This window comes from Oenanthe melanoleuca, chromosome 7, assembly GCF_029582105.1.
Source record: "Oenanthe melanoleuca isolate GR-GAL-2019-014 chromosome 7, OMel1.0, whole genome shotgun sequence".
NCBI classification, from domain to species: Eukaryota; Metazoa; Chordata; class Aves; order Passeriformes; family Muscicapidae; genus Oenanthe; species Oenanthe melanoleuca.
Genome location: NC_079341.1, coordinates 13,506,291 through 13,518,396, shown reverse-complemented (window position 1 = coordinate 13,518,396; position 12,106 = coordinate 13,506,291). Strand labels below are relative to the sequence as shown.

General features: G+C 37.1%; 1 protein-coding gene across 3 annotated transcripts in view; it reads left to right on the top strand.

Moving 5' to 3' along the window:
- The window catches only part of NBEAL1 (neurobeachin like 1), a 77,297-nt gene that overhangs the window by 18,511 nt on the left and 46,680 nt on the right, over positions 1-12,106 (top strand). For all 3 annotated transcript variants that reach the window (XM_056496458.1, XM_056496460.1, XM_056496461.1), the window contains exons 4-10: positions 1,557-1,718; positions 2,964-3,045; positions 3,236-3,363; positions 4,178-4,260; positions 6,350-6,435; positions 7,938-8,244; positions 9,128-9,234. In XM_056496458.1, the coding sequence (XP_056352433.1) occupies positions 1,557-1,718; positions 2,964-3,045; positions 3,236-3,363; positions 4,178-4,260; positions 6,350-6,435; positions 7,938-8,244; positions 9,128-9,234 (955 nt within the window). The remainder of the gene's footprint in view (positions 1-1,556; positions 1,719-2,963; positions 3,046-3,235; positions 3,364-4,177; positions 4,261-6,349; positions 6,436-7,937; positions 8,245-9,127; positions 9,235-12,106) is intronic.

Sequence of the window (12,106 nt, the reverse complement as noted above, 5' to 3'; positions counted from 1 at the left end):
GCCATTTTAGGGAATTAACTTCTGGAGATATGACTTCAGCTGTCAAAAATTACAGTTTTCCTAATACTGAGAGGGAATTATCAGAATCTGAAATACAAAGTCTGAATTATCAGATTGAGTAACCATGCTTGTAGTTCCAGAGAGTGTGGATCTGCCAGCATCTTGAGGGAGAAGTAACTATCAAAGAAATTAAAATTTCTTTCTTGGCATTTGTGTTGGAAAAGAAGCAGTTTCTCTCAGTTTTATGGTTAGTGTGTTGCTATCAGTTTAGAGCCTAGGCTATAAAATTTGTGTTACAACTCTGAATCCCTTGAGATTCTGAATTCCATGATTTGAAAAGCAAATTGCACAACTGTGTGAAGAGGCAAGGAAATGAACAGTAGGTGGTTGCCTGTATAAGCATAGGTAACATTTGCTTTCTAGGATATGGGAGCTTTCTGTCGCTTATACCTGTCCAGGTGTTTTACTAAACTGGATGTCTGGTTTTCCCTCCTATAAAGGCTTCCTTTTCAACATTAGAAGCTAAACCATGGATTGTTCCCCATTTTCCCAGAATAATAGTAGACTGTTTCTACACATCTTTTTTGTGTTTTTTCTTGCATAGATGCAACATACACAGCAGTTGTACTAGTGAGATTTTGAGCTTGCTGAATTTTTTTGTTGTAATTTTCCTCTGGCTTTGGCCATGCTGAGGGCTTTTTGGAAGCTGTAAGGCTCTTGCTTGTGCCTTCCTTTTCCTGCATAGAGTTTGTAGAGGATGTGTCAGGGTAAATAGCTTCTGCCAAAGGCTGACTGTTTTTAGCATGTGCAACTGTGGATAAACAGTTTTCATCCCAAAAAATATTCTTACACATCTGTAGATTTCTATACTGTTATTGATATGGGTTTCCTAATGGTTGTTCATGGGTCATTTTCTTATTTGGTTTTGGATCACTGGAAAAAAATATTAAACCACAAACAAACCCATTCTTTTCATCCGGTCTTGGTTCTCACTTGTGTGTTTCTAAAAATGTTCTAGGTTGCAGAAAACAATAGGTGAGATAATTTTGTGTGGCTTTCTGAAATTTATGTAAGAGCAGCATGAGGTTCACTGTGGATGAATACCAGCTGAACTTCAGTAACTGTGTAATAGTTGGCATGTTATTTATTTGGACACTTTTAATCTTCAGTAGAAAGTTGAAAATGTTCTTCCAAATTGGTTTTGTTCTCATGTTTAATTCCACTGTGGCTATCCTGGGGATTTCCCTGGCCACCTGTTTACCTCCAATTTCTCTGTGGCAATCAAGCAGCTTATTGTATGGAGGAGGATTTAGGAAGCCAGTTAATGAATTTTAACACCTTTTTTTTTAATGTAGTTCATTGCTGGGGAAAAGAAAGCTCAAGCTGTTGTATTGCCACCAGACATTTCCTTGTGGTTCATTAGCAAGTGTTTGTGATGTGTCAGCTGGGTGACCTTTCCCACAGAACTTCACTGGAACACTACATGAGTACATGGAAATGGATTGGCAGCTTGGCATTTGTATGATTACAATTTTGTATCTGGCTTTTTTCTTTAGGGTGGATGACATTCCGCCAGGAATATCCCTGCTTCCTGATAACATTCTTCAGGTCCTCAGGCTCCAGTTGCTGCAGTGTGTCCAGAAAATGTCAGATGGCCTGGAAGAGCAGCAGCAGACTCTGTCACTTTTACTTGTGAAATTTTTTATCATCCTTTGCAGGTAAGAGATCTTGATGCAGCCTATAAATGTAGATTTTAATGACACATACAATGTGATTTGATATCTTCCAGTAGATACCGAGAAATGACAATTCTCACAATTGTCAAAATAAAGGCTTTGGGAATAAAAAACAGAGAGGAGAGCAGTGCAGTCATGTTAACAATAATGTTTGCAATAGGAATAGGAGGGGTTTAAACACTTTAAATTCCTTGCAGCTGTAGAAGTTAAACCTATGGGAATTCAAGATATGATGTACCTTGTATAAGAAACACCTTTAAAAGAAAAGGTGCACTTTAACAAGTGTTAGCTATGAAATAACTTGAGAAAATTGTACAGGAAGAACTGTTTCACATTCTTAACATGCTTATAATTCCATAAACAGCTTGTGAAACTTACTACACTGCTCATGCAGCTGATTTCCTTCTGAAACTTCTGCCTGATACTATAATTCTGCTGACACAAATGAATAAACTATTTTTAGGGATCTATTCCTCACTATTTTTTAAGTTTGCTGTTGCAAAATGCTTTTAGAGAGAGGAAGGGGATAAAATATAATGAAGAATCTGCTTTACTGAGGAGTGTTTGAATAAACTTTGGTTTGCCTTACCTCTGAAACAATACAAAGAGCTGTATGGTAGTGTTTAAGTGTCCTGAAATATGAGCTGAGTGGATGGTGGTAATGTGCTTCTGAATTGTAAACTGGTGTCACCTTTACTTGCTGAAAAGTTCTCCTATGTCATCACTTTGGTATCTGATCTTTGGAACTTCAAAACTGAGAAATTCCTAGTTGTTGTTGCTTTATTTTCTAAAATAATGTATTAGGTGTTTGTTTTGCTCCAGATAATTTAAAGTGAATAAATATTTCTAGGTAATATGTTTCCGAAAGTTTTAGAAAGTGTATACACTAGTAAAGTGGAAGTTATTGTCTTTGTTATCAGATGCCATTTCTGAGCTTTCTATTTAGGGTGTCCTGGGAATCTGCTTAACCTCTGAAACCCCAAATTCCAGATGGAATTGGCCTGTAGCAGAGTGACTTGAATCTTTCTTCCTGTTAGATGAAAACTTGTGAGCTCTGTAATGGTGACAGAAATAAACATTTAAGTATGTGCAGACTTTTGGAGAGTATTTTTGAAATGCTGGTATCCTTTTGTATGAGTATAGACAGAATGCTAAAAGAAGCATTGTTTGAACTAGCTTCAAATGGTACACTGTGTACAATTTGTGGTTTTTATGTTGTCTTCACAGGAATTTGGCTAATGTGGAAGAGATTGGGATGTGTTCTTACATTAACCATGTTATCACCATGACTACATTGTACATTCAACAGGTACATGGTTAATAATTTTTGTCTGTATTTCTGCCATCTGATACCTCCTGCTCATTTTTATGTGATTTGCTCTTTCAGTAGAAGTGTTATGTGGGGAACAATTTGTAGGCTCAGAACTGTTCTGGGGCAGATCAAGATTAATTTTCAATTTTTGGGAGTTTTATGACCATGGCTTTCTTTGTCTTCTCAGTTAAAAAGCAAAACAAAAGAAAAAGAAGTGGAGGATCAGACTCCCATAGAGGAATTTGTGAGACATGCATTGGCTTTCTGTGAAAGTCTATACGATCCGTATCGAAACTGGAGGCAGCGAATTGCAGGGTATGTGTGGACCAGTGCAGGATTGTAAATACTGTGGTTTATGAAAGCTTTAACCATGAACCAATAGAATCACACCACAGAAACATGTTATGCTTTCTTTAACTGGATATGGTTTAAGTAACTTTCAAAAATTACAGTTTTTTTACTGTTAATATAAAAGTTGAAAGAAAATTAAATTTGAGGATATAGTATGAGGTGATTGGTTGTAACTGATCACCCTGAAGGTGCTTACATCACTTTCTACTTCCAAAAACTGGCCATTTTTTCCAACTGGAAACAAAGAAGCCAAAAGGAATTTGGTGGGCAGACCTGCTTGAATTAGGGCAAAAGAAGTAACAAAAGATCACAGTATAGATAATTTACATCTTTGAAAATAAGTTTATAAGTGTATCTGTAGAATTACATCCCTTTAATTTGATTGTGTATTCCCTCCAGCCTAATGAACTCATAATGTTTTGTGCCCATTTAAAATTGCTTGGTCAAGAAATTTGACAGTCTAGTTGGTTGCTTAGTTACAATAAACACAGTCTAAATAAGAGGTTGGTGTTTTTTATTTTATTTTTTTAACTAAACCATTTTGTAAAATGTTAAGTATTTTTAGGTGCAGACTGAATATGAGGTTAGCTTGATTCATGTTTTCAGGATGAAATACTACTTCACTATTCTTTTTCATCCTGTAGGCAAAAGATAACTCCTGATTTATGACAGTGTTTTCTACTATGTCATATTATAATTTCATATCATAGATTAGTAAGTCATAAACAGAGATATCATGTCTAATTTCTTTGGTGTATGTCTTTTAATGCAATTGCAGACGTTTCCTTAGTACAGTTGAAAGGAGCAGACAGAAGTATAAACCAGCTTCCCTCACTGTTGAGTTTGTTCCTTTCTTTTACCGTAAGTATTACTAACAGCCTTTTAAAAATGGTTTTCTTTAGAGGAATGAACTTAGTGAGCCCAAATAACTTTCTCCTAAGCATGCCTGATAAATGTAAATGTCCCTTACTTGCTTTCTGAGGCTGAATGAAGTGAGTTACTTTGGTTTCTTGTTTTTTGTACTGGTTCTTTGCTATAAGCATCACTATTTTGCCATTCCTGCTCATCTTTGGAAGCCTTTGTCTTTATTTCTAGACTTTATTTCAGTGCCTAACATAGTCAGAGTTGGTTCGGTGGATTGCCAACTTTTTCTTTCATTGTGTTGCATAGTGATTGCACATGAGATTCCTGTAGTAACTGTGCTGATAACTCTCATGGAAAAATAATCCTAGGAGAGTGTTCATGCACTTCTGTCTCTTTAATATGATTTAATGGCTACAAAAAATGAAACTCTGTGCCATTCAACTAGCAAATGCTCTTTGGCTTTGAGTTTGGGAAACAATTTTCTTTCTGGTTAAGTCATTAAATATCATGGCTACTTTGGAATGCATGTGTTCTTCCCATTGCAGATTGTTTGTATTGTAGAGAAGGACTTACATGTCTGTGTTCTGTACTTAAACCTCAAGAATGTGGGATGCCCAGGTAGTTTGCCAGTTCAGCATACTGAAGTGCTAGTGCCTGCAAAATTTTGAAGCTGCACGAATAAGCTGGAGGGATGGGCAGTGAAGGAGTGAAATCAGCCCTTTTTGCAGCCTATCCATTAAGTTAGTTTTAGTTGAAAACAAAACATAAGTTCTATTTGTGGAGTGGTAGCATTTATGAATTAGATTTTTCTAAGTTTGAGTCACAGTTCCTGTTCCCTGAGATTCCATTGCTGTGTAAGATAGTTGCCAAAAAGACCAAATTGTTGCTGCCAGTTAAAATGCCCTTATCTATGCCAGAGCACTGGAAACCCACTCTAAAGGCTGCTACAGGGGAATGTTATCTGTAGGTTCTCTCTAGTGAATTGCCCTTTGGTTCCTCCTAAGTCTCTTAAATATCATATAATGTGACCAAGCTAAAAGTGTGCTAATTAGCCAGCAGATACTCATCTGCTTGTTGGCCAACTGGCAGAAAGGACAGAGTAAGAAATTGCTCAGCATGTGCCTTAAGCGTTCTGCTATGACAGGACTAATTTGAGGGGAATGGTTTCAGTCTATCTAGCCTAATGATTTATTCACAATCTGCTTGGTACTGCTCTTTTCAACTTGTCTGAGGTTCTACAAATATCCAGAAGCTATAAGTCAAGGAGGTACTAGCTCACTAACAGTGTGATCATCTAAGTAAGCTTTGTTCTGTTTGGAAAACAGATTGGAAAAATAACTCTGTAGTCTTCTTTTATAACAGGCTTGGACATTCAGTATATAGTCAGAAATCTTACTTGCCAATAAGTGGTATTTCCAAAAATAATCCTTTGTAGTTTCTTGCTGCTGTGTTAGGTCTAGAATTATTGCTGTAACAACAATATCCAGGTTACATCTATTGCTAAGAAGAGATCCTGAGGCTGTCTGGGACTAATTTCTATCAGCTATAGCAAGAGAAGTGATGCAGGATAGTTGTCATTACTCCTAGATAGTTGAAATTACTGCTAAGGTTACAGATCTGCACAGGATTCTCTGGCACTCTGCCTTCAAGTCAGCTCAGGTACTGTTTTTCTAAGCTACCTGCACTGCATATGGCATCAGACTTTTCATGCCAAAATTTCTCTGAACTTTGTCATGCCTGATAAGTGGTTGTGTGTTAGAATGCCCTTCTCTTTCTCATTAGTATGGATTAAATGGGCTCATTTTTATCTTATGAATCAAGAGCAAAGGTTGTGTGTTTATAGTTCTGTTGGCTGGCACGGGAAGTTTATGCAAACTGAAGGTGTGGCCCTGAGAATTCCTGATAAATGTGGAATGTTGTGGTACTTTGATAATAATGGAATTGGTGTGTTTGTGTCTGAGTTATATAAAACAAAGTGGAGTTGAATTTTTTTTTGTAATTTGGATGATGACAAGGAATAGAGAGGGTTTTTTTTATTATTTGTTGGTGGGTTTTTTTGAGGAAAATCTCCTTTTTATTTAATCAGAATGCTTTCAAGAAAGTGAACATCTCAAGGAAAGCCTAAAATGTTGCCTGCTGCATCTCTTTGGAGCTATTGTGGCTGGTGGCCAGGTAAGGATAAGCTAAACTTTTCAGCTGCTGAAACCTCCAAATGCTTGTTCCTTGTTTAAGACTTTTAAATACTCCATAACTTGTAAATGAGAAGAATTTATTATCCATGATTAGTTCTTTTTGTCTTAGGAACTTTGGGATCATTCTGGCTAATAAGCTGGGTCCCAATTTCAAGTAACCATAGAATTTTGCTCTTTAGAGCAACTACATGCTCATATGAACTTACTGTAATATTTTAAAGAAAAAATATGTGTAACTAGATTATGAATTTCCACCTGTAAAGATGAAAGTTTTGTGTTCATTTGCATTAAATTATTCTAGCTTACTTCCCAGTGCTGAAAGTAAGCTGTTTTCAGTAGGAGGCATAGGGCCTTTACAGCTTGGAAGCAGTTTAAGTCTTTGAAACAATATGAGACAAAGAGGGTATTCATCAGCAGCAAAGCCAACATCCTCTTTCTCACCTGACTTCTGTAATGTCCTACTTAGCCTGGTCACAAGCAGTTGCTGCTTCTGATGGTCTTGAAGAGAGAGTGTTTTTAAAGGTTTCCAGGGAGTTGCAAAGCCAGGCTCTGCTCCATCAGGGTAGGCAAGTGGAGTCTGAGCAGGATGGCCAGCAGCAGTTGACCTGACCAGCAAAGCGTGTGATCTCGCTGTATCCAGACAGAGAGATGGGAGCAGCTGTGGTGGCTGGAATCAACCAGCCCAGCCCACTGGACAAGTCAGTAGTGATCAAGCCTGAAGGCAAGCCAGGAAGTCTGGTCAGCACATCAGAGTAAGGGTTTGCTCTCCTGGTGGTACCTAGAGTCAGTCAAGAGGCCAGTGGTTGCCAGCCCCACCATAGCCATGAGGCAGGGCTGGGGTCAGGCTGCAGTCAAGTCAGTGGGTCAGGTTCAAGAAATGACATGGCCAGGCATGGTCATGGCTGCAGTGTAGGTCAAACAAGTTAAGGGTTGAGAGCCAAAACTTGAATGCAGCTCCCCACAGAGGGCAAAGAGTCCCTGACTCCTCAAAGCTCATCACAAGCCTGGGTCCCTGTGCCTCAGCCTATGCATCAGGCCCCCAGGAAGAAATGGGAAAATGCATTCAGGACCCAGGCAAACGTTTGCTAATTTTTATGTTCTTGCCACATGTTCCGAAGTATCATGAATCTCAATCTAAAATGAAAACTCAGGTGAAGGTTTGCCTCAAATTAACGGTTTATCCAGGCTACCTTATAAAATTTTGTAGCACACATTTAAGTTATATCTCCTTTTCTATACAAGCGTTCCCTTTGGAAAAGAGAGCCTATTTAAGTGAACAAAAGGGGATGCATTTAATCTGTAGCCATCAGCATAATCCAAATTGAATGTTTCTTAGTTATTTAACAGCTACATGACATTAGTAGATACAATAATGCATATTGCATGTTTCAGATAACTCGAGTAGACACAACTGGTTTGAAGAGGTTTAAATTCTTCTAAATTTATTTTTCTTACTAATTCTTTTACCTTAATGGGTTTCAGAGGAATGCTCTTCAAGCAGTATCACCTGCCACCATGGAAGTCTTGATGCGTGTTTTAGCAGACTGTGACAACTGGGATGACAGAAACCCTGAGGAAGTGAGCAGGAAGGCAGAGCTGACTCTGAAGTGCCTGACAGAAGTTGTCCATATCCTCCTAACCAGCAGTTCTGACCAGCGCCAAGTTGAGACAAGTACAATACTGGAGAACTATTTCAAGTTGCTTAATTCAGACCATTCAGCCTTACCTAATCCGAGGCGATGCAGGCAGTGGGAGAGCAGATTTATAGCACTACAGATCCAAATGCTGAGTGAGTACACAGCTCCTTTCAATAATTCTTCACTTAACTCTGAAGCAAAAAATATTGACTTGGGTTTGCAATTGAAAAATTTCTAAAATTTCTTCTTAGATATTTCTTGTTTAATCATTTGCTAATAAGAATCCCAGAAGAAACCATATCAAATTGGTACCATTTAACCAGAGCATCAAGGTTCATAGACTGAAAGTCTCCATTGAGAGAGAGAAACGTCGCTAGGCAAGAAGTGACACTTATCAGAACCTTAGTAATTGCAGAGTAAAACTGTTCTGTAGTAAAATAGCCTTGTGGTGCTGTTTTGTGATAATTTGATTTTCAAATGGCATTGTTGTAAACATTGGCCAGAGTAATAGTCTGAAAGAGCTGGATATAAGTTTTTGGGTTAGAATTCAGGGGTTTGAGATTTTTCCATTTTGATGTTCAACATGGGAAATAAAGGTGTTTCTTTTCCCATCATTCCAAGAAAACTGAGGAATAGTACTGTGGCCATGGAGAATGTTTCCAGTATAAGGCTGCTCTAGAATGCAGAGTAATTGCTTGTTGAGGAAACACATGTTCTTGTGCTCTAAAAAAAAGGTAATGCTACTTATGTACTCACAATTGGCAATTACTTGAAACAGAGCCCCAGAGCAGTCAAAGATATTAGTTAGCTGAAATTACTCCATAATATTAGTCTATGTGGTAATTTTTACAGTGTCAAAATTAGCTTTAGGCCTAGTGATTTGTTGTTAAAGGTATATCATTCTTGATCAAAAATGTGGAGCATGTAATTTTTCTAATTTTTTCCTGATGTGTGTTATGGAATGTGCAGGCAAAAATGCTTGATGTATTTGGGAAGTGTTTTGTCTTTGATGCCAGTTCTGTTTTAATTCTGCAGATACTATCACAGCCATGTTAGACTGCACAGATAGGCCTGTTCTGCAGGCAATTTTCCTCAACAGTAACTGCTTTGAGCATCTCATTCGACTGTTGCAGAACTGCAAGGTAAGCTTTCCCTTATCAGCATTTTTTTAACAAACCCTGCCTTGTATTATTACTGATGAAGTAGAGATGTCTCATGTCTGTGTTGTGGTTAAAGAAATGAATACTTACTTTGAGTCTTGAGCAAAGCACCTTTACAGACCCTGCTCAGTCTCTAAAATCTGTTACAATGCTGTATCTTTGAATCACTGCTAAATCTTTTCTTACCTATTAAAGTATCTCACATGTCAGACTATGAGCTAAGCACAGTGTCCTCTAATATTTTATCTGATTAAAAAAATCAATCACCCCTGCCTTTTTATTTGGGTTTTTGTTGTGGGGTTTGGTTTTTTGTTTGTTTTTTTATATTCTATCATTGGATTGCTAGGAAATCACTTAACAACTGCTGCCAGATGGAAGTCTGAATTCTAATTTTAGAGGAATGTTTTTCCACAAAAAAAAATTTCTGGTGTGCCACTGTAAGTGTTTCAAAATATTTGTGTCCTATGTGTGGCTGACATAAAACATGAGCTCAAGCTATTAAAAATGTTTCTCAGTTTTTCCTTTTCTGCATAGGAATTAGGGTTTCCATCTCAACTGCAAATGGTCATAATTGGCAAACTTCTGCTGATTGCACTGATTTCATTTTTCCCTGTTTAAAAGAACACAGATATGATGTAACTCTCTGCAGTATTTTATTTTTCTTTTTATGATAGGTTAGTGACATAGTCTTTTTGAGCTCTTCTGATGCTCATGTAGATAATGTAATGCTAGCTACAGTGTGCAATTTATTTCTAATCCATTTAGATTTTGGATTAGAATGTATTTCAGTGCAATGATGTATTAAATGTTTTTGGGTTATGTCTTAATTGTAATTATAGTCAGTGGCAGAAGGCCAACTGACTTGAAGTGTTTTGAATGGTCTATAGTTTTATTATCTCCTTCTGAAAATATATTGTTTGACAGTTCCATTTTTCTCTGTGTTTAGGAATCTCTGCCTATTTTTATACTAACCTTGTACTCTATAACAAACTCCTTTTTTAGTTTCTTCTAAAATCATCAACAGCGTGATGTTTACCTCTTCATGGAGATTCTTAGCTGTGTTCCTGCATTCATAAACAAATGGTGGAATTTTAAAAAGCAGGAACAGCTGCTCTATTTTTTCCTGCAGCTTGCTGTTTTTATTTTTATTCTGCCTGTTTGTTACAAGATAAGTTCTTTTAAGGTTTTTTCCAGGGATACAGTCTCACATATCACTGTGTTGTTTAGAGATCAGTGCTGCCAGTTTGGTACACAGTGTGCTTTTTAGCCTTTTGCAGGCAAAATACCCCCACAGATGAGAAGTGGGAGAGCTAGAGGCAGGGCAGGTGTTGCAGTATATTTGTACTTCCAAATATACTGTGTCTTCATGCAAATATTGATTTAGCTGTGGAATTAGGATTTCTCCTTATTTGCTGGGAGTGGAGGCCCTAGCTCTAGATTTTATTCCTTCATTTGTGAAAATTTCTACTGGGTTCCTAAGCAAGCCGTGTGTGGAAAGCATGTTCTGCATCTCTGCAGAGAACATGAGAGTCCATACACATATCTGAAACTCAGGAAGCTATTGGATCTTCTGCAAACTTGAAATGCAACTAATTTCTGTGGAAAGAAGGGGTAAAGAAAATCCATACCACTGTTTCTGCTATAGATATGCCAAAGAACTTGGGGTTTTCAGGGCTGTATTTCTACTCATACTTCTTAGTCATTTGCAAGATAACAATCTTCTAAGATGTAAATCCTTTTTTTTTTTTTGTAATTGCTGGTTTTAAGGTTCATGGGCAAACTGTCTTTTCTTAACTATACTTTAGAGTTAGAGATTACCAAAAGCTTTTCAAAACTTAGTTAAGTTTTAATGATCTGAATATTGCTTTTTGCCAGTGATATCTGAAAAGGTCTATAACTTAGAGGTATCAGGAAGTGCTTATTCTGTACTGAGAGTCATTTAACAAAGCAATTTGGTTTGTCAGTGCTGAATTTTTCTCATCTATTTAACTCAGAGGTCACACTTTGGGCAAAGCACAATGACCTCTAACATTGTCTGATTAAACGAAAAATATATGGTTTTTGAACAGCTTTTAGATGGAAAGATTAAAACCATGTAGACATTGTAAAAAGAAATCTGTTTTTCCTTTTCACATGCCATAAGAGAAATTAAGTAACTCATACCAAAAGTTTCATGGACTCTTTATTTTTGCATTGTCTGCATTTGCTTTTGTTTAATGTTCTTATTCTTGCTGATGTTATAGTCCTCTGAGACACATTATAGTTACTCTGCATTGTTAAGTGCTCTTAACTGTGATGTTCCTTTCAAAGTGTTTCTAATGAAGTGCTTTTACACCTGTGTAAGTCAAAGTAGTATCTTGAGTGTTGTCCTTTGTTTTGCCCTAATTTATGGAAGTCGATTTCTCAGGTTGTTCCTATTCAGGGAAACTAAGCTAGCAGATAATGGAACAAAATCTGTGTGTGTGTGTGAAAAGAAATGCTTAGGTTTTACCCAGTAAAGGGAAGTGTTCCCTTTTTTTTAAAGGGACTTGAAGAAAAAACATTTTGATCAGGATTTTAAAAAATGCCTCAATAGAATTGTAAAACAGAAGGAGGTAAATTTTAATTCTGATTAAGTTACAGCTAAATTTGGCATGCAAATTGACTGCAATTGATTATGAATTTAGGTGAGTTTGAAACTGGTAAATTCAGGTACTCACCAGGAAATTAGCTACTGAACACAGAACAGTTCCTTACCTGAAGATGCAGTATAGGTGTATATTTGATTTAAAGCTATTTGCAACCTGTCTGATTCTTAGGATGACGACATTTTTTTCCCTGTTTCCTGTCCCAAAAACTGTGTGCTCCAGAAATT